This window comes from Ovis canadensis, chromosome 3 (genome assembly GCF_042477335.2).
Source record: "Ovis canadensis isolate MfBH-ARS-UI-01 breed Bighorn chromosome 3, ARS-UI_OviCan_v2, whole genome shotgun sequence".
Taxonomy (NCBI): Eukaryota; Metazoa; Chordata; class Mammalia; order Artiodactyla; family Bovidae; genus Ovis; species Ovis canadensis.
The window spans coordinates 96079533-96100028 of record NC_091247.1 but is presented as its reverse complement, the minus strand read 5'-3'; the positions used below and the strand labels follow the sequence as shown (position 1 = coordinate 96100028).

The 20496-nt window shown below is 44.5% G+C and overlaps 1 protein-coding gene across 2 annotated transcripts in view; it reads right to left on the bottom strand.

Annotated features, from left to right (window-relative positions):
* The window catches only part of TET3 (tet methylcytosine dioxygenase 3), a 106337-nt gene that overhangs the window by 14104 nt on the left and 71737 nt on the right, over positions 1 to 20496 (bottom strand). For both annotated transcript variants that reach the window (XM_069583715.1, XM_069583716.1), the window contains 3 exons: positions 15451 to 15541; positions 8366 to 8459; positions 859 to 1067 (listed from right to left, as the gene is read on the bottom strand). In XM_069583715.1, coding sequence (XP_069439816.1) covers positions 859 to 1067; positions 8366 to 8459; positions 15451 to 15541 — 394 coding nt within the window. The remainder of the gene's footprint in view (positions 1 to 858; positions 1068 to 8365; positions 8460 to 15450; positions 15542 to 20496) is intronic.

Sequence of the window (20496 nt, the reverse complement as noted above, 5' to 3'; positions counted from 1 at the left end):
TGCTCAGGAAAAGAAGCCGGGCTCAGGAGGCTACCCGCTGCACGGTTCCCTGCATGTGACATTCTTATAAAGGCAACCCTACATAGACAGGAAACGACATGTGTGGTTGCCAGGGGTGTAGGGGAGCCCCAGGCTATAGAGGGCATGGTGGAGTTTGGGGCTGAAGGAGCTGTTCTATGTCTAGACTGTGGTGGTGGCTGCTGCTGCTGCTGCTGCTAAGTCGCTTCAGTCGTGTCTGACTCTGTGCGACCCCATAGACAGCAGCCCACCGGGCTCCCCCATCCCTGGGATTCTCCAGGCAAGAATACTGGAGTGGGTTGCCATTTTCTTCTCCAACGCATGAAAATGAAAAGTGAAAGTGAAGTTGCTCAGTCGTGTCCGACTCTTAGCGACCCCATAGACTGCAGCCTCCCAGCCTCCTCCGTCCATGGGATTTTCCAGGCAAGAGTACTGGAGTGGGGTGCCATTGCCTTCTCCATGGTGGTGGCTACACGGCTATAAACATCTGTCAAGTTCCTCAAACTGTATACCTCAAAGGATGAATTTTACTGTAAGTAAAAATACCTTAATTTAAAAAATGGGGAGGATCCTGTAAAGATAGGTCTTATGACTATCTCTGATGCCTTATATTAGCGGGACACTCACACACGTTTCCACACTTGTCATCGTTATTAGAGCCTCAGAGCCCATTTGGGGCAGAAAGTAGAGCTAAGCTGAGTCAAGAGACCCTCCCCAGCCAGGGTCAGACCTCAGGCCAGCTCTGTGGGTGAGCACTCTTTCCACCCCAGTCCTAACTCTGCGGAACACACAGGGTGCTGACCCCATGTCCCACCCCCACCACTGGGACCATCCACATACTCATCGTTGAGGCCGCATCTCCGGCTGGTGGGGTTCCCGTACTTCCGGAGGGTGTCGGTGAGCTCCTGGTAGAGGGTGTCTCCGAGGCTGCGGGGGATGCCCTCCCAGGCCAGGATGAGGATGACGATCACGGCATTCTGGCAGTGGTGGCCCGCCCGGTGCCGCACCAGGCAGAGCAGCTTCTCTTCTAGCGTGTGCCTGCGGATCACCTGTGGGGAGGCAGGGCGGGGCGCTGGGAACCACAGGAGCCAGCGGCTGTGCTTGGCCACAGCGAATGCCACACCCCCCTCCCCTCTGCCCAACAGACCCAGGGTGCAGCTCTTCCGGGCATGGTCCCAGGGGTGTCACACCCTGGTGACAGCAACTACACAGGCTAAAGGAGCATTGTAATTCAGAAAACAAAAACATTAAACTGCAAAATGAAAAATTACTACTATAAAACCTAAGTAATTGGTGATTTACAAAGACTTAGGAATAAAAATAAAACTCAGCAGTAGCCACAGGACTGGAAAAGGTCAGTTTTCATTCCAACCTCAAAAAACGGCAATGCCAAAGAATGTTCAAACTACTGCACAATCGCAGTCATTTCACATGCTAGCAAGATAATGCTTAAATTCTTCAAGCCAGGCTTCAACAGTACAAGAACCGAGAATTTCCAGATGTACAAGGTGGGTTTAGAAAAGGCAGAGGAACCAGAGCTCAAATTGCCAACGGCCGTCAGATCACAGATTAAGCAAGGGAATTCCAAAGAACATCTACTTCTGCTTCACTGACTACACTAAAGCCTTTGACTGTGTGGATCACAACAAACTGTGGACAATTCTTAAAAGAGATGGGAATACCTGCCTCCTGAGAAATCTGTATGCAGGCTAAAAAGCGTCAGTTAGAACCAGACATGGGACAATGGACTGGTTCAAAACTGGGAAAGGAGTTCATCAAGGTTGCATATTGTCACTCTGCTTATTTAACTTACATGCAGAGTACATCATGTGAAATGCCAGGCTGGATGAATCACAAGGTGGAATCAAGATTGCCAGGGAAAATATCAACAACCTCAGATATACAAATGATACCACCCTAATGGCAGAAAGCAAAGAGGAACTAAAGAGCTTCTTGATGAAGGTGAAAAAGAAGAGTGAAAGAGCTGGCTTAAAACTCAACATTCAAAAAATGAAGACCTTGGCATTGGTCCCAACACTTCATGGCAAACAGATGGAGAAACAACGGAAACAGTGATAGACTTTATTTTCTTGGGCTCCAAACACACTGCAGACAGTGACTGTAGCCATGAAATTAAAAGACACTTGCTCCTTGGAAGAAAAGCTATGACAAACCCAAACAGCCTATTAAAAAGCAGAGACATCACTTTGCCAACAAAGGTCTGTAGAGTCAAAGCTACAGTTTGTCCAGTAGTCATGTATGGATGTGAGAGTTGGACCATAAAGAAGGCTGAGCACCAAAGAAATGACGCTTTCAAACTGTGGTGCTGGAAAAGACTCTTGAGAGTCCCTCAGACAGCAAAGAGATTAAACCAGTCAATCTTAAAAGAAAATCAGCCCCGAATATTTATCAGAAGGACTGATGCTGAAGCTGAAACTCCAATATTCTAATTACCTGATGTGAAGAGCTGACTCACTGGAAAAGACCCTGATGCTGGGGAAGATTGAGGGCAGGAGAAGAGGGCAACAGAGGATGAGATGGTTGGGTGGCATCATTAACTCAATGAACATGAGTTTAAGTAAACTCTCGAAGATAATGAAAGACAGGGAAGCCTGATGTGCTGCAGTCCATGGGGTCACAAAGAGTCAAACACAACTGAACTACTGAACAAAAGGAATAAAATCTATAGATAAAATTATAAGCCAAAATTTCATAAATTTTTACATTGTCCTAAAACGTTTGCAGAGAAAATGGTGCATATCTGCATGGTTTTTGTTAAAAACCAAGGGCCTGGATGCTATGGAATACAGTTTTTGGTAGTTTCTTAGAAAGTTAAACCTATATGACCAGGCACACCTAAAAATACAACCAGAGTTTCAGGTTGGGATGATGAGAAAATTTTGGAAATAGGTAGTGGTGATGGGCTGCATAACAATGTGAATGTAATTGATGTCACTCGATTGCACATTTAAAATGATTAAAATGAAAATTTTATGTTAGGTATGTTTTAACAATTTGCAATACCACTGAATTGTATACTTTAAATGAGTGAATTTTATGGTATGTGAATTACATCTCAATAAGACTGCTAAAAAAAGCACAGACCATGGGGTACTGCTCTGCTCCTCAGGGTCCAGCTGTCCAGTCACCCAGGCTCTCACCTCACTCTTCACCCATACCCTAAACACTGTCCTGGCTCACACAAAGTGCACAGGGTCCAGGAGTGGGGGGTGAGATGGCTGAATCTCCCCTCCAAAAATCCCAAGGAATTCTGTGACTGGATCAGAGGTGGGGGCCTGTGAAGAAGGAAGACTGGGAAGGGCTCTGAGTGGCAAGTGGAGGGACAAGGACTTGAGACAGGACTTCTACAAAGTAAGCAGGGGGCTCCCTTACATTCATAGCTACATGCTTTAGAAGGGGGAGCAGATGGTTGGGAGAGGGGTGAAATGGGGAGGCCACTGACATAAGACAAGCAAAACGGATAAAGTCTGAACTAGAACAATGGGGAATGAACAGGAAAAGACACGGACTCTAGAGACTTTCAGGAGAAAGGGGACTTTGGGACCACCTCACTATAGGAGCTGAGGGCCAGGCACAAGTCTTAAATGACATTCCATGATGCAGACAAGTGCGTGAGTGTGGGCAGTGTTTCCTGGTAGGGTAGCAGGGAGCACCCCGAGGTGGAGGCACTTTGGAACACTGGGGTGGCTATTCTGGGCAGAATCAACAGAATGGGTCTGGAGGTCAGGAGGTATCTGGGCTGGAGGCAGGCTTGGTCATGAGTACATCAGTGCAGGCTGATGCTGAGGGAGCCACCAGGCAGGCACTATCAGTAAGGAAAGCAGGCCAGAGGTGCAACTAAGGAGTTGAGGGTACATGGGAAGCCAGACTCTCTCCCTGGGTCACTGCCAGGTGAGAATTCCAGCCAAGGGCACCTACCCCTTCCAGTTTGGGAAGAAGAAAACAGAAATCCAGATTTTCATATGAAATCTCTCCTTTTAAAGATATGAACACAAAATTCATTTTTTAAATGGTGGGAAATATATATATAATGCAAAATTTAGCATTTTAAGTATACAATTCATTAGCATTAAGCACACTGACGTTGTTATATAAACTATCACCAGAATTTCTTTCATCTCCAGAACTTTTAATTTTCCTAAACAGAAACTCTCCACCCATTTAATACTAACCCTCCATTCTCCCCTGAGCCCAGTCAATGGTGACAATCTTTTGCTTTCTGAGTCTATTAATTTGACTATGCCAGGTACCTCACATAAGTGGAATTGTACAATTGTCCTTCAGTGAGCAGCTTAATTTCACTTAGCATAACATCCTCAAGTTTCATCCATAAGGCAGCATGTACCAGAATTTCCTTCAAAATTTAAAGGACATCTTGTATACTGAACAAAACATATCTGGGCCAAGAGTTCCTGCTTTGAGCCATAGCAGTAATGGTGCCCACCACCTCCACCCTTTGTGGAAGCATTGATTGCAACATTATTTGTAAAACTGTTTTTGTGGATCAGTAAATATATGAAATGACAATCATCACATCCCCGTGCGGCTGGCTTTCTGCAGACTGAGCCGGGCATTTCACGGGCGTCTGCACACATAGCAGGTACTAGGGTTTGCCCCAGAAGAGCGCTGGCTAATTACGCTCACGTGTGCCACACGTCTGGAGAGCGCAGAGGCAGCTGCACTGTCATAGCTCGGACTGCGGCCGTGCCCTAGGGGTTTCCAGTCCGCGCTTGCCGGCGCGTGCGTACTCAGTCATGTCGGACTGCTTTCGACCCCATGGACGTGGCCCGCCAGGCTCCTCTGTCCATGGAACTCTCCAGGTAAGAATGCTAGACTGGGGTGCCACTTCCTCCTCCAGGGGATCTTCCCGACCCAGGGATCAAGCCTGGGTCTCCTGCACCAGCAGGCAGATTCTTTACCTCAGCCACCTGGGAAGCCCTAAATGTCTCTGCTGCTGCTGCTGCTAAGTCGCCTCAGTCGTGACCAACTCTGTGCGGCCCCAGAGACGGCAGCCCTCCAGGCTTCCCCGTCCCCAGGATTCTCCAGGCAAGAGTACTGGAGTGGGTTGTCATTTCCTTCTCCACTGCATGAAAGTGAAAAGGGAAAGGGAAGCTGCTCAGTTGTGCCTGACTCTAGCGACCCCATGGACTGCAGCCTCCCAGGCCCCTCCATCCATGGGATTTTCCAGGCAAGAGTACTGGAGTGGGGTGCCATCGCCTTCTCCGAGTCACACATAAATGTACTGAAGCACGAGCAGACAGCCCTGTGGCCACACCCTCACAGGCCTCAAAAAAGCTGCGACAAAGCGGAGCTCCCATACTCTATGGAGGGACCTAGCAGGAAGGAATACACAAAGTGCAGAAGTCAAAGGCCAACATAAGGCGCGAACACACCAACACCCAGAGCACAGCAACAGAGACGGCTCACGCGCCATCACAGGATCATAAACAAATCACCTGGACTTGGGGCGGGGACTCCCTGAGCACGGAGCCTAAAGAGCACCGGGCAGAAACCCCAGCCTGTGCCCCCATGACTCACCCTCGGTCCTAGCTCCAGCACTGGGGTTCCCCAGTTAAGTCTGCTCCACCATGCTGCCAGTGGGCCTTCAAGTATCTGCCTTCTGACTTGTTACCATTATAGGCTGGCCCGAGCAGCATCTCCATGGCTCTTCTACCAAAAGCCCATTTACGTGTCTGCAGCATTTGCGTCTGGTGTGCCTCCATTTATTCTGAGCCTTTGGAATGCTACCTGCATTGCTCCCTCATCTCCACGCTTGCTGACTTCCACACTTTGTACAGGCCACCTTAAAATCTGACATTGCCAGCAGGCTCTCTGAGGGGGGGAGTCCCCCACTGGTTTCTTAGATCATTCTCTGAACACACATCTGCTGGGCACCCATGATGCACCTCAGCTTTGTCACCCAAGATCCCAGCTGGTTAAATCTAAAGCTTGTCGGGCACACTGCTTGTAGCTGAAGGTAATGGCTACAAACACAGACACGAACCCTGGCTGGAAAGAAAACCCAGGACCTAGACCTGGGCTGGGGCGGCAGGGAGAGCACAGGAAGCGCTGCCCAGCCCAGGGAGCTGGACGCTGCCACCCCCACGGTGACGGACCACGGCCGTGCTGCCACGGAGAATCAGCTGTCCTTAGCATTCATGGGCCATTTCCACGCGGGGGCAGAGAAAGGGAACCTCTGTCCCTTCTCCAGCTTCCAAGGAGGTGGAACTCTAGATGAGCCCTACAATCGTAATACACAGGGTATTTGGTGGCTGTGTAGGCAAAAATTAAGGGAAATTCACCACACTATGCGATTTGGTTAGAAACCAAAAAACGACACAGCGGTGCCATCTTCTTGCCACCGTAACAGTTCTACGATCTACCACTCTACTCATCAACAAAATTTCCCTCCTCTCATTTCATCCTCACTCATCAGATGTGGAATTTCCTCACCTCTCCGTCACTGTGTATTCCCTTCTATATGAGCTTTTCTTTCAAAAAGAAAGAAGATGGGCGCTGGTAACGGGCACTCCACCAGGCTTGGTGATATCCACAAGCTATTCCAACCTCTGGACAAAGCACTGCGTTCATGTGCCCAGCTCTGGGCATCTGTCCGCAGAGCCTGGAGGGACCAGAGTTCTGAGGACCACGTTCTTCCTGCCTTCATTCCGCTTTCCTCTCACAGCCCCAGACACGGATCTCACACTTCACCTGGGCACCTCCCTCCCCAGCCCTCGGCAGACACACATGAGCGCTGGTCAAGAGCTAGAGTTTCACCATGGGTGTCTGAGGACTAAGATGCATATTCTTATCCTCAACACTGTCCACAGAGCCAACTGTTTTCTTTAAGGTGGCAACTGTTTCTGAAGCTGAAAAGTCTGCCAATGCCCCAGGGATCTTTAGTTTCTTGCCGGATACTTTGGAATTCCTCATAAATTACTACATAAATTAGCAAGAGGAAGGGAAAGAGACTACTTCCCTGATGGGTTCTCTGGGAGGGATAACACCCCACCCTGATCAGCCAGAGAAATAACTAACCTCCTACTGTAATGACCATCTTTCACAAGGGTGGGGAAAACATTCTTCCTGTGAATACTCTTATGTATTTCAGATTTTTCCAGATCATTCTGTGCTACTGTCTGAAAATTGCTACAAATAGATACGTGGCAGTTCAGGTTTGCTGCTGTTGCTGCTGCTAAGTCGCTTCAGTCGTGTCTGACTCAGTGCGACCCCATAGATGGCAGCCCACCAGGCTCTGCCATCCCTGGGATTCTCCAGGCAAGAACACTGGGGTGGGTTGCCATTTCCTTCTCCAAAGTTCAGGTTTAGATACCTGTTATTTTCATTAAACGTAAAGGTGCAAAGGGATGGGATATAGACCAGATAAAAACAGAGTCTGACAAAGCTCATGTTACTACTATCCTTCACTCGGTGAGCTGAGTGCATGTTCACCCTACCTTTCTGCCTTTGCCCACATGAGTCTCCTCACCAGGAATGCTCCCACCTTTCTCCTTGCCCATTTAATGTGGCCCCATGCCTATCCATCTTCTCTGGAAGACCCAGCCTGAACTCCTCCTGCCCCTCACATCCCTTGCCCCTGAACTCAACAGCACCAAGCCTGCCTCTCAATGTTAAACTTTGATTATTCAAGTCTCCACGATCTTACTTCCTGCTGTCTCTACATTACAAGCAGTTTGAACACAGGGACAGAGCCTTCTATTTTCCATGCATAGTCTCCCTATCAAGCAGTGAGCAAACAGCTGCCTGATAAATTTGCTGCTGCTGTGGGCACAGGTTCCATAGTGGTTCTAAAGTGCTCTATGAGGGCTGGAAGGACGGGTCAGAAAACTTTGGGTGAAACTGGGGTCTGAGTTACTGGTGCTCCCTCTGCCATGAAATGCAGGCTGCCTACAGGAAATAGTGGCTCAGAAGTCAGCAGATGCAATGCTGTCCTGATTGTACTCAGAGGCTTAGATCTTATGGACGAGAGACAGGGACACCCAGCGCCAAGGTACACGGAGGGGACAGAGGAGTCACGGTGGGGCCCAGCCTTGAGCAAGATGATCTCTCTAGCTAGCTTCAGCATCTCCTTCCCCTGCAGCCCTGAACCACAGGGGCAGTACAAGTTGAGCATAACAACTAGAGAAGCTCCAAGGCCAGCCTTGGACATCAGGAGCTGGCATTTAAACAAAGTGAGGACCAGCAGCTGAGGCTGGGGGAAGATAACCCTGACAGCACCAGATGCTGGCTCATAGCTCCCCGGGTAGTGCACACGTCTGCCCCCCACTCCCCAGTCCAGTTTGGGCTGTGGAGCTTTGACACGTACCCACTTTGCGATGGGGCAGCCACGTGAGCTCTTCCCTTCCTTCCCCGTGTAGATGACCTTCTCGATCCGGATGGCTTTCCCCTTCTCTCCGTACCTGGAGAGCAAGACAGAAGCCACCATTAGCACAACTGAATCCCAAAGGAGTCCTGGTAAGAAGGCAAGTCTCAGGGTTTTTCTGCTTGGGTTTCTAGTTACTATGGGGGCAACAGAGAAGGGAGAGAAAGATTTAAAGGTTTATTCTGAGTTCGAGCCTCTGAGAACACAGCTCCACTTACAGACCTCAAGGCCTCTAGCCTACCTGGCTCCATCCTGCCCCAGGGCACAAGTTCTCTGATGATTCTCTCTGAGCACTCAAACCAAATGCTCAACACAGGCATTTGCATCAGCCCTGTTAGCAGTCTTAGCTACTTATGAAGTCTATAAAATTCAATAGACAAAAGAAAACAAACGGGGAAATCCTTATTACTCTCTTTCAACAATCCCCAAATGACATCTGAACAGATGAGGAAAGATAGCTGAGGCCAGGGGGAAGTGGCCTCCCAGTACAAACTGCCTCCGAGATCCCCTTGGACTTACAGTAAACACGTCTGGTTCCTGAACACACCCCTGCCCTGGCTCACACACGTGTGCATACACTCAGGGATTCGCCATGTTCAGAGGTGAGGAAACTGTGGCCCTCAGAGCCGAACTGACTTGCCCAAGGGCACACAACTACCCCGGGGGCAATGCTTGCTACAGCACAGCCTCGGGGTCAGAGAGCTGCGGCCTGAGAGCCCACGCAGCCCTTCTGTTACAAGACTATGGCCAAACAGCTGAACTTCTCTAAGCCTCAGTTTCCTCATCTGTAAAATGGACATAAAAATGGTTCCTGTCTCCTAGGCTTGGGAGTGCCTTAAAGCACTGCCAAAAAGTCCATACGGGAACAGGGGCTGGCAAACCTGAATGAACTTCCTGGCCAATCCGTCAGTTTCTGGCACAAAGGAAGAGCCCGTAACACTGCAAACATCCATCTTACTAAATTGTCTTATTTTTAATAGCTTCTAGTTTCTAATACAATATTGTATCATCTGAGAATAACAGTTATTTGCCAGCTTCTCCTTTCCACTTTCCATGGCTCTACTTCAGGCTCCTGTCTGTCTGTACCGGCTAGCGCTTCCGGAGCTTCTGCAGGCATCTTTGCTTATTTCCTGACTTTCCTGGAAATGTTTCCAACTACTTACCCCTGAGCATGCAGCTTGCTAACTTTGGGCTACAGACAGAGACTCCCTTATTTTGAAGAGCTCTATTAAGGGTTTCCTGTTCTAAGAATTTTTAATCAAGAATTGATAATTTTGGTGGTCCAGTGGTTAAGAATTCACCTGTCAATGCAGGGACATGGGTTTGATCCCTGTTCCGGGAGGACTTCACATGCTGAGTGGCAACTAAGTCCGTGCGCCCTAAAGCCCATGCTCTGCAACAAGAGAAGCCACTGCAATGGGAAGCCCATGCATGGCAATTAGGGAGCAGCCCCTAGTCACGCAACTAGAGAAAGCCCACAGGAGGTAATGAGACCCAACACAGCCATAAATAAATTTTTCAAAACCTTTAAAAAAAGCATTGATCAATTTTATCAAATACATTTTTAACAACTAAGGACATAGAAGAATGGTTTTTCTCCTTTGGTCAATTAACAAGGTATGTTATTTTAACAGACTGTCTAAATCCAACAATTGTATTTCTGTAATAAATCCAATTTGGTCATGGCATATTATTTCAGTATATTATTTAATAGAGGGTAATGTTATCATAACTACTAGGCATTTGTATCATAACTATCATAACCACTACTGTTTTACATATTCTTTATACACATACATATACGTAATTATCTTATCCACTTCACTTCTAGGACTCTCTATCTCTGACATAACTTGTACAAATACACCAACATTTAGGAACAAGATATTGTTGCATCAACAAGAAAATTTAGAAACAACGAAAATATGCAGTATTATTGTTGTTTAGTTGCTGAGTTGTGTTCGACTCTTTTGTGACCCCATGGATTGTCACAAAACCCCGCCAGGCTCCTCTGTCCACAGTATTTCCCAGGCAAGAATACTGGAGTGTGTTGTCATTTCCTTCTCCAGGGGATCTTCCTGATCCAGGGATCGAACCTGCGTCTCCTGTGTTGGCAGGCAGACTCTTTACCACTGAGCCACCAGGGAAGCCCAAATATCTAGTATAGGACTGACTAAATAAAACATAATTAAATAAATGGCCATGTAATGGAAAACCATATAGCTATCAAAAAGGATTCAACCGGATTATATGTACTGACGTGAAAAAAATCAAGTGGAGAAGAAAGTATCCACCAACATGGGTATAGTATTCTTGGTCCCATTTTGTTCAAAATTTCTCTAATCACGTACATGTATCTTTGCAAATGCTTAGAAAAAAATTAAACTTGAACAAATTTTTTCTTCTCGGAGGATAATTAGCTTTATTCACTATAAGCTTTTTAAAAATGGCCTTTTATAGACATGTTTTATTTTTGTAACTGGAAAAGAAAACAAGTACTTTTGAAAATGCTGATCTAAGGTTTCTCTGAGTTCAATGTTTTCTATTTCACTCAAGATCTCGGGAATGAAGTGAAAAGCTGATAACTGCTACATTAAAGTTTTCAGGCTATGCTATAGAATGTGTTTGCAGACAGGACTCGGGGAGTTTATATATAGCGTGGTCTGGCTCAAGAGGAAAAGACCAGATAGTCCTGCTCTTGTCTGACTCCTGGAAAACTTTCAACCCCACAAGCATTTATCCGGAAGAGGCCCATGCGCGCAGAGCCTGGGCATTCAGCGTGTCCTGGGGCCGCTGTGGGAAGAATGACCCAAAGCAACCATACTGCTCTCACTGAAACCCACAGGATATCGTTCCCCACAGAACGGTGAGTTGAGGACACAGACTCGGGCTTTCTGACCAAGACCTTCCCCACTGTGCTATCCTCATGAGAAATGCTTCTTGCAGTGAACTTTGTACTTGAGAGCAAATAAAAGAGCCAAGCACTGTCTGATCAGGCAGGATTTTTTTTAACCAGGACTGTCTCTGTGTTTAAAGACAACCAACAACTCTGGATTTAACTCTTTTTTTCTTAAATGTCTTAGTTTCTGGCCTATCATTAAGAGGTTAGGATAGAGGTGAACTCCTAGACCATAAAGTCAAGTCTGCAAGGATAGGCTGAAAGTTTATTCTAAAGGGTAACTTGATCGTCTTAGCCAGTGATTCTCAAAGGTGGTGCTGGGACGAGCATACAGACTCTCAAATCCCATCCCAGGCCTGCTGTTTCAGAAACCCTGGGCTGGGGTCCAGCCATCTGCGCTTTCACAAGTCCTTTGGAAACCTGAAGCATGCTCAAGCTTGATAACCGCTGATCTAAAGTTGTGATTCTTTGGGGTTACCTCCATCACACATTAATGAGACCAGTTCCCCCCAAACTCAGAGGATTTGCTAGCAGGGTGTTGGTGCTTCATTCCTAGAATGAACATGTAATGAACTGCTAGGCTGCAGAGAATCCCCTTCCCAGTTATAGGACACATGTCCCTGTGCAGCAGGCCCTTCTCAGACATGGGTTTAAACACCTGACTCCAATCACCTATGGTGACAAGGACTTGGGTACCTGGAGGTATGGAACCCATTAATAAATTGTATAATATTTCAGGACTTGCTTTGAACCTCCCCCTCCTTCCAAAGTCTTTACCAGATAAGCTAAAAGCACCAACATCCCCTGGATTTCAGTTTTCTTCCCTCCTCGTCTTGGCCAACTCCTGGCTGTAGAGTGGTCCTGCAGAGAAAGGGTGGGGTGGGGGGCGGGGGAGTCTAGAGAAAGAGATAGCTCAGATCATTCACAAACTAGACTCCCATCAAGGTGTGTTTCAGCAATCATTCATTCCCCTCCTTGTTGCAGAAGAAGCTTAAGAAGATGTCTATGTGATAAAAATAACAGGTGATAAAATCAGAGTAAAGGGGGAAACAGACAGACATGACATTTGTATGCAAAATGCAAACAGTGGGATCTTATGCATATTTTAAAGAGATGAGTCTAGAACATTTCATCGCATAAGAAATCAAGGAAGCTAATGAAGGCTCCTTAGGGTTACGTATGAAGGACTCAGGGGTGAACCTGCATAGACTTCCATGGGCCAAAGATGAGAAATTACGTTCCTCTTAATGAGGATACACAAATCTGGTGCTAAGCTTACTAACAGCCAACATAAAGATGGAAACACAATCTGTTCCATGATTTACAAGGTCCTTAAGATAAAAATAAACCAGTTGCTGAGGAAAAACACAAGTATTCCTGGTCTTGAGAGGAATTCCTCCCTTGGATCAGTTTCTGAAGAATCTACACTTGGCTGTTATTTTTAAAGCAATGAGAAAAAAGGAAAGGACAAATCTCAACTGTATCATTATCTCTTAATCCTTCTTTCAAAGCATACTTTTCTATAACTAAAAGTTATTTAGAGAAGTGTCTAGAAATCTTATAAAACTGTTACCAAGAAACAAACAAATATAAAAACTATCTCAGATCAAACTTGTATATCTGACTCCAGTGCAGCCCTCAACCTGTAAACAATGGTGTCAAAATTCCTCACAAAAATCACTGGCCAAAATAATGCCCACTCCAGCCTCAAAGCTGCAACACATATGCATGTGGGCACATGCAGGGGTGCGTGTAAAACCACACACACTGGTCTTCTTTTAGTATAATCGCTTTTCAAGGTTGTGTTAGTTTCTGCTGTGCAATGAAGTGAATCAGCTGTAAGTATACACACATCCCCTCCCTTTGGGACCTCTTTCCCACCCCACCCCCGCATCCCACCCCTCTAGGTCATCACAGAGCAGGGAGCTGAGCTCCCTGTGCTACAGAGAAGGTTCCCATGAGCTCTCTATTTTACACACGGTAGTGTATATATATATATATATATATATATATATATATATATATATATATATATATACGTCAACGCTACTCTCCCAATTCCTCCAACCCTCCTCTCCCCATCTCCTCCACAACCCCTGTCCATACGTCCACTCCTTATGTCTGCATCTCGATTCCTGACCTGCACACAGGTTCACCAGAACTGTTTTTCTAGATTCCACATAATTTGTGTTAATATGATATCTGTTTTTCTCAGCAATCCCACATACTGTTTTGAAAGTGAAAGTCGCTCAGCCGTGTCCGTCTCTTTGTGACCTCATGTACTACACAGTCCATGGAATTCTCCAGGCCAGAATATTGGCGTGAGTAGCCTTTCCCTTCTCCAGGGGATCTTCCCAACCCAGGGATCGAACCCAGGTCTCCTGCATTGCAGGCGGATTCTTTACCACCTGAGCCACAAGGGAAGCCCAAGAATACTGGAGTGGGTAGCCTATCCCTTCTCCAGTGGATGTTCCCAACCCAGGAACTGAACTGGGGTCTCCTGTATTGCAGGCAGATTCTTTACCAACTGAGCTATCAGGGAAGCCCACAGACTGTTTTAAGTGTTCCCTTTTCTCCACATCCTTGCCAGCATTTGTAATCTGTAGACTTTTTGATGATTTTCATGGACTCAGAGGTGCTCTTTCAATCAGGCTTGAATTTACAGACTGGGTCTTTAATCAAATGCTTTTCTGATGGGCTACTATGAATACAAATGTTTCCAGATGCTACAGGATAATTAAGAGTGTTTACAGTAGATCACTGTCCTCCGTCCATCTTACCTTTTATTCATTCGAGGACATCACTATAGTTATGCAGTTCAAAATCATGTTTTCTACTGATTTATCAGTTTAGCTACACTGGGCAGATAAAATCTGGTCCCCAAATTTCTGGAAATTCTAAGGCACTCAGCCCTTGGCCTTCCACATCTGTATGCATATGTATGAGCCAACATGTTTATGTCTTACATAATCTGTGACTTTACTATTAAAATATTAATAAACATTAGTTATAAAAAACCCACAGTCCATGTGGATATGATGTAGACCCCCCGTATGTAATATTTACTAGTAAGCACCAGATGCTTTCTGGACATCAATTCCATTTATGCTCATAATTCTCCTTCAGTGTACATACTTTTATCATCCCTATTCTGTAGATAAGAAAACCGAGCCACACAGAAGTAAAGCAACTTACCAAAGAACTCAGCAGTAGTGGAAGGGCCAGGACTGGACCTTAGTCCAGCTCCAGGGTCCCAATGTTCTCAAGCACCAAGCTATTTTACCTGCCTACACTTTGGAACTCACAGTATTTAGTATCTACTATGGACACACATGGATTTAAAAGTTTCTATTTATATAAAACTACTTTTACTGGTAAAAAAGCAAAACAGAGCTGCTAAGTAAAAGCCCTACAGTCTTGTATTGAATTGTAAATGTACATGAACTCAAATGTATTTAATCACTAAACAATAACAAAAATAAAACACCTACACATAGATCTTGGCTCTTTCTACTTGAAATGGCCTAGAGAAATGAACACTCCCAGCACCTGGAGTCTCTTTTCTAAATAATCTCTCCCCCATAAAAATACAAGAAATCAAGAATTCCTAGGATCATGTCAAAATGACTCAGGAGATCATCTAAACAGGTGCCACTGGCCAAATATGAGGCATACATTCCTCCCAGTGGTGGTACAAAACATCACCTAGGAAGTAGTTTTAAAAGAAAGAAACAATCAGATTCTGATCAAGCCTTTAGATGTAACTGCCGATTTACAGGACACAGGGCAGAAGAGCCTGTTGAACAATGCCACAGGAAAGGTAGTGCAAAATTCAGCCCTGGGGACTCCACAGGACAGACAGCCACTCAACCCCATTCCTTAAAGGAAAACTGTCAATTATGAGAGAGAAAGCGGGGACAGAGGGATATACGAAGGGCAGACCTACAGACAGAAAGAAACCCAGACCACGAGCGGGGGAAAATCCCACATTCAACTTTCCACAGTCTGGGTATCAGGGATTCCTTTCTGTAGGCTGTCTAGGGTAAGGCAATGAAAATGAGAGGTGCTTAAAATGCACGTTCTATTGACAACTTGCCCATTTCTCCTTGGACATCTGTGCGTCACTCACCGCTCCTCCATGAGCTCCCGGATGGAGGCTACTGTGGGGCCAGATCCCAGATGAGTATAATATGGACCTTCATCTTTCTCCACTATTTGTTCTGCAGAAACAGAGTAAACATCATTTGGAGACATCAATTCACCAACAGAAATTTAGGAAGGCAAACCACCAATAGGAAAATGAATGGCACATTATAAAACAGGAAATTCAAATGGCTCACAAACATGTGAAAATACACTCAAACTCAGGAAATCAGGATACAAATTAAAATAGAAATCAGGAACTACAAATTAAAATCACAGTGAAACACCGTTATACATGGACCAAGTTGGCAAAAATCTTAAAGTCTCATAAAACTACATACTATCAAGACTGAGGTCTAACCACTTTGGCATTTAGTTTATCACTACATATAGTCTAAACCAGAGGTTGGCAAAGCACTCCATTTTAAGGTACGGATCCCAAACAAACTGAAAACAAGGACTCCAACAGGACCTGTACGCAGTGTTCATTGCAGCATATTCACGAGAGCCAAAGGTGAAAACCAGCAGATGCGTCCATCAACACAGATGAACATATATATCCATACAATGGAATCGTATGTGACCATAAAAAGGATTTATTCTGATACATGCTGGAAAACATTCTGCTGTTCTTGTCCAGTTGCTCAGTCGTGTCCCATCTTTGTGACCCTATACACTGCAGCACGCCAGGCTTTCCTATCCTTCACTATCTCCCTGAGTTTGCTCGAACTCGTCCATTAAGTCCATACTGCCATCCAATCATCTGATTCTCTGTCACCCTCTTCTCCTCTTTCCCTCAGTCTCTCCCAGCATCAAGGTCTTTTCCAATGAGTCAACTATTCACATCAGGTGGCCAAAATATTGCAGCTTCAGCATCTGTCCTTCCAATGAATACTCAGGACTGATTTCTTTTAGGATTGATTGATTTGATCTCCTTGCAGTCCAAGGGATTCTCAAGAGTCTTCTCCAACACCACAGTTCGAAAGCATAAATTCATCGGCACTCAGACTTCTTTATGATCCAACTCAGATCCATCCATGCCTCCTGGAAAAGCCACAGCTTTGACTGTACACACCTTTGTCAACAAAGCGGTGTTTCTGCTTTTTAATATGCTATCTAGATTTGTCATAGCTTTTCTTCTAAGGAGCAAGTGTCTTTTAATTTCATGGCTGCAGTCACCATCTGCAGTGATTTTGGAGCCCAGGAAAATAAAGTCTGTCACTATTTCCATTCTCTTCCCATCTATTTGTCATGAAGTGATGGAACCGGATGCCACGGTCCTAGTTTTTGAATGTCGAGTTTTAAGCCAGCTTTTTCACTCTCCTCTTTCACCTTCATCAAGAGGCTCCTTAGTTACTCTTCTTTTTCTGTCATTAGGTTGGTGGCATCTGCATTTCTGAGGTTACTGATATTTCTCCGAGCAATCTTGATTCCACCTTGTGATTCACCTGGCCTGGCATTTTGCATGATGTACTCTGCATAGAAGTTAAATAAGCAGAGTGACAATATACAGCCTTGACGTACTCCTTTCCCAACTTTGAACCAGTCTGTTGTTTCATGTCTGGTTCTAACTGTTGTTTCTTGGCCTGCATACAGGTTTCTCAGGAGGCAGGAAATGTGATCTGGTATTCCGATCTCTTTAAGAATTTCCCAGTTTGTTGTGATCCACATAGTCAAAGGCTTTAGTATAGTCAATGAAGCAGATGTTTTTCTGGAATTCTCTTGCTTTTTCTCTGATTCAGTAGATGTTGGCAATTTGATCACTGATTCCTCTGCCTTTTCTAAATCCAGCCTGTATATCTGAGAGTTCTCGGTTCATGTACTGTTGAAGGCTAGCTTGAAGGATTTTGAGTATTACCTTGCTAGCATGTGAAATGAGCACAACTGTGCAACAGCTTGAAAATTTTTTGGCATTACCCTTCTTTGGGATTGGAATGAAAATTCTTTGGCATTACCCTTCTTTGGGATTGGAATGAAAACAGATCTTTTCATTTGGCCACTGCTGAGTTTTCCAAATTTGCTGACATATTGAATGCAGCACTTTAAGAGCACCTTTAAGATTTTTAAAAGCTCAGCTGAAATTCCATCATCTTCACTAACTTTGTTTGTAGTAATGCTTCCTAAGGCCCACTTGACTTCACACTCCAGGATGTCTGGTTCTAGGTGAGTGACCACACCATCGTGGTCATCCAGGTCATTAAGACATTTTTTTGTACAGTTTTTCTGTGTATTCTTGCCACCTCTTCTTAATCTCTCCTGTTTCTGTTAGGCACTTACTGCTTCTGTCCTTTACTGTCCCCGTCTTTGCATCAAACATTCCCTTGTGACCTCTAATTTTCTTGAAGAGATCTCTAGTCTTTCCCATTCTACTGTCTTCCTCTATTTCACTGCATTGTTTACTTAAGAAGGCTTGCTTATCTCTCCTTGCTAATCTCTGCATTCAGTTGGGTATATCTTTCCCTTTCTCCTTGGCCTTTCACTTCTCTTTTCTCAGCTATCTGTAAGGCCTCCTCAGACAACCATTTTGCCTTCTTCCATTTCCTTTTCTTGGGGATGGTTTTGGTCTCCACCTCTTGTACAATGTTATGAACCTCCATCCATAATTCTTCAAGCACTGCGTCTACCAGATCTAATCCCTTGAATCTATTTGTCACTTATATAATCATAAGGGATTTGATTTAAGTCATACCTGAATGGCCAAGCAGTTTTCCCTATGTTCTTCAATTTAAGTCTGAATTTTGCAATCAGGAGCTCATGATCTGAGCCACACTCAGCTCCTGGTCTTATTTTTGCTGACTGTATAGAGCTTCTCTATCTTATGCTGCAAAGAATATAATCAATCTGATTTTGGTATTAACCATTTGGTGAAGTCCACGTGCAGAGAGTCATCACTTGTGCTGCTAGAAGGTGTCTGCTATGACCAGTGTATTCTCGTGACGAAATTCTGTTAGCCTTTACCCTTCTTCATTTTGTATTCCAAGGCCAAATTTGCCTGTTATTCCAGGTATCTCTTGACTTCCTACTTCTGCATTCCAATCCCCTATGATGAAAAGGACATCTTTTTTTGGTGTTAGTTCTAGAAGGTCTTGCAGGTCTTCACAGAACTGTTCAACTTCAGCTTCTTTGGCATTAGTGGCTGGGGCACAGACTTGGATTACTGTGATGATGAATGGTTTGCCTTGGAAATGAATTGAGATCATTTGGTAGTTTTTGAGATTATACCCAAGAACAGCATTTCAGACTCTCTTGTTGACTATGAGGGCTACCCCCTTTCTTCTAAGGGGTTCTTGCCCACAGTAGTAGATACAACAGTCATCTGAATTAAGTTCATCCATTCCCGTCCATTTTAGTTCACTGATTCCTAAAATGTCAATGTTTACTCTTGCCATCTCCTGTTTGAACACTACCAATTTACCTTGATTCATGGACCTAACATTCCAGGTTGCTATGCAACAATACTCTTTACAGCATTGAATTTTACTTTCACCATCCAGACACATCCACAACTGGGCATTGTTTCTGCTTTGACTCAGACTCTTCATTCTTTCTGGAGCTATTTATCTGCTCTTCTCTAATAGCATATGGACACCTACTGATCTGGCCGAGGCGGGGGGCTCATCTTTCAGTGTCTTATCTTTTGCCTTTTCATACTGTTCATGGGGTTCTCAAGGCAAGAATGCTGAAGTGGTTTGCCATTCCCTTCTATGGTGGACCATGTTTTCTCAGAATTCCCCATCATGACCCGTCCATCTTGGGTGGCGCTGCACAGCATGGCTCATGGTTTCACTGAGCTACACAAGGCTGTGACCCATGTGATCATTTTGGTTAGTTTTCTGTTCTTGCTCCTTCTGTCTGCCCTCTGATGGATGAGGATAAGAGGCTTGTGCAAGCTTCCTGACGTGAAATAAGCCAAACACAGAAGGACAAATACTGTATGATCCCACTTATATGAAATACCTAGAATAGGCAAATTCATTAAGGAAAAAGTTAGATTAGAGGTTACCAGCAGCTGGGAGGACTGAGGAATGAGGAGTTATTGCTTAACGGGTACGGAGTTTGTTTAGAGCGTTGAAACAGTTTTAGAAACAGATAGTGGCGATGATTGCATAATATTGTGAATGTAATTAATGACACTAAGCTGTGCACTAAACAATGATTAAAATGGCAAATTTTATACTAAATATATTTTAACACAATTTAAAAAAAAGAAAGGAATAAATTACTGATACAAGCTACAACGTGGAGACACCTTCAAAAACATTATGCTAAGTGGAAAAGTCAAGACACAAGATATCACATATATTGCATGATTCCCTTCAAATGAAATATCCAGAGTAGGTAAATCAGAGAAACAGAGACGGGAATCACAGTTGCCAGAGGCTGGGAGTGGGGAGGAATGGAGAGTTACAACTTAATAGGCGCAGGATTTTATTTTGGAGTGATGAAAGTGTTTTGGAATTAGACAGAGGTGATGATTTCACAACACTCTGAACGTGCTGAATGTCACTGAACTGCTTACTTTAAAACGCTTAGTTTTATGTTATATGAAGTTCACCACAATTTAAAAAAATTGATCCATACAACAACATGGCTAAGTTTTATATGAATTTTTCTAAGAGAAAGAAAAAAAGACTATGTAATAGTAACTCTAGAAAATGCTATATTGACTGGATACTGTAAGGCTATGAACAAAAGAACTTTACACAAATACTGTAAAATACTGTACTACGGCTGATAACTTTGTGTCACGTCTAGGGAGACACACAACTAAACACAATGTGGCATTCTGCGATGGTTCCTACAACAGAAAAAGGACATTAGTGGAAAAACTGACAAAATCCAGAGTCTTTAGTTAAAGCACTGTACCAACATTAAAGCATTAGTTTTAAATGTACCATAATTATGTAAGACATTTATAGTTAGGGTATACTGGGTAAAGGGCATACAGGAACTCTGCATCAACTTTGCAGCTCTTCTATAAATGTAAAATTATTTCATAACAAAAAGTTTTAAAAACAGAGCTTCCCTGGTG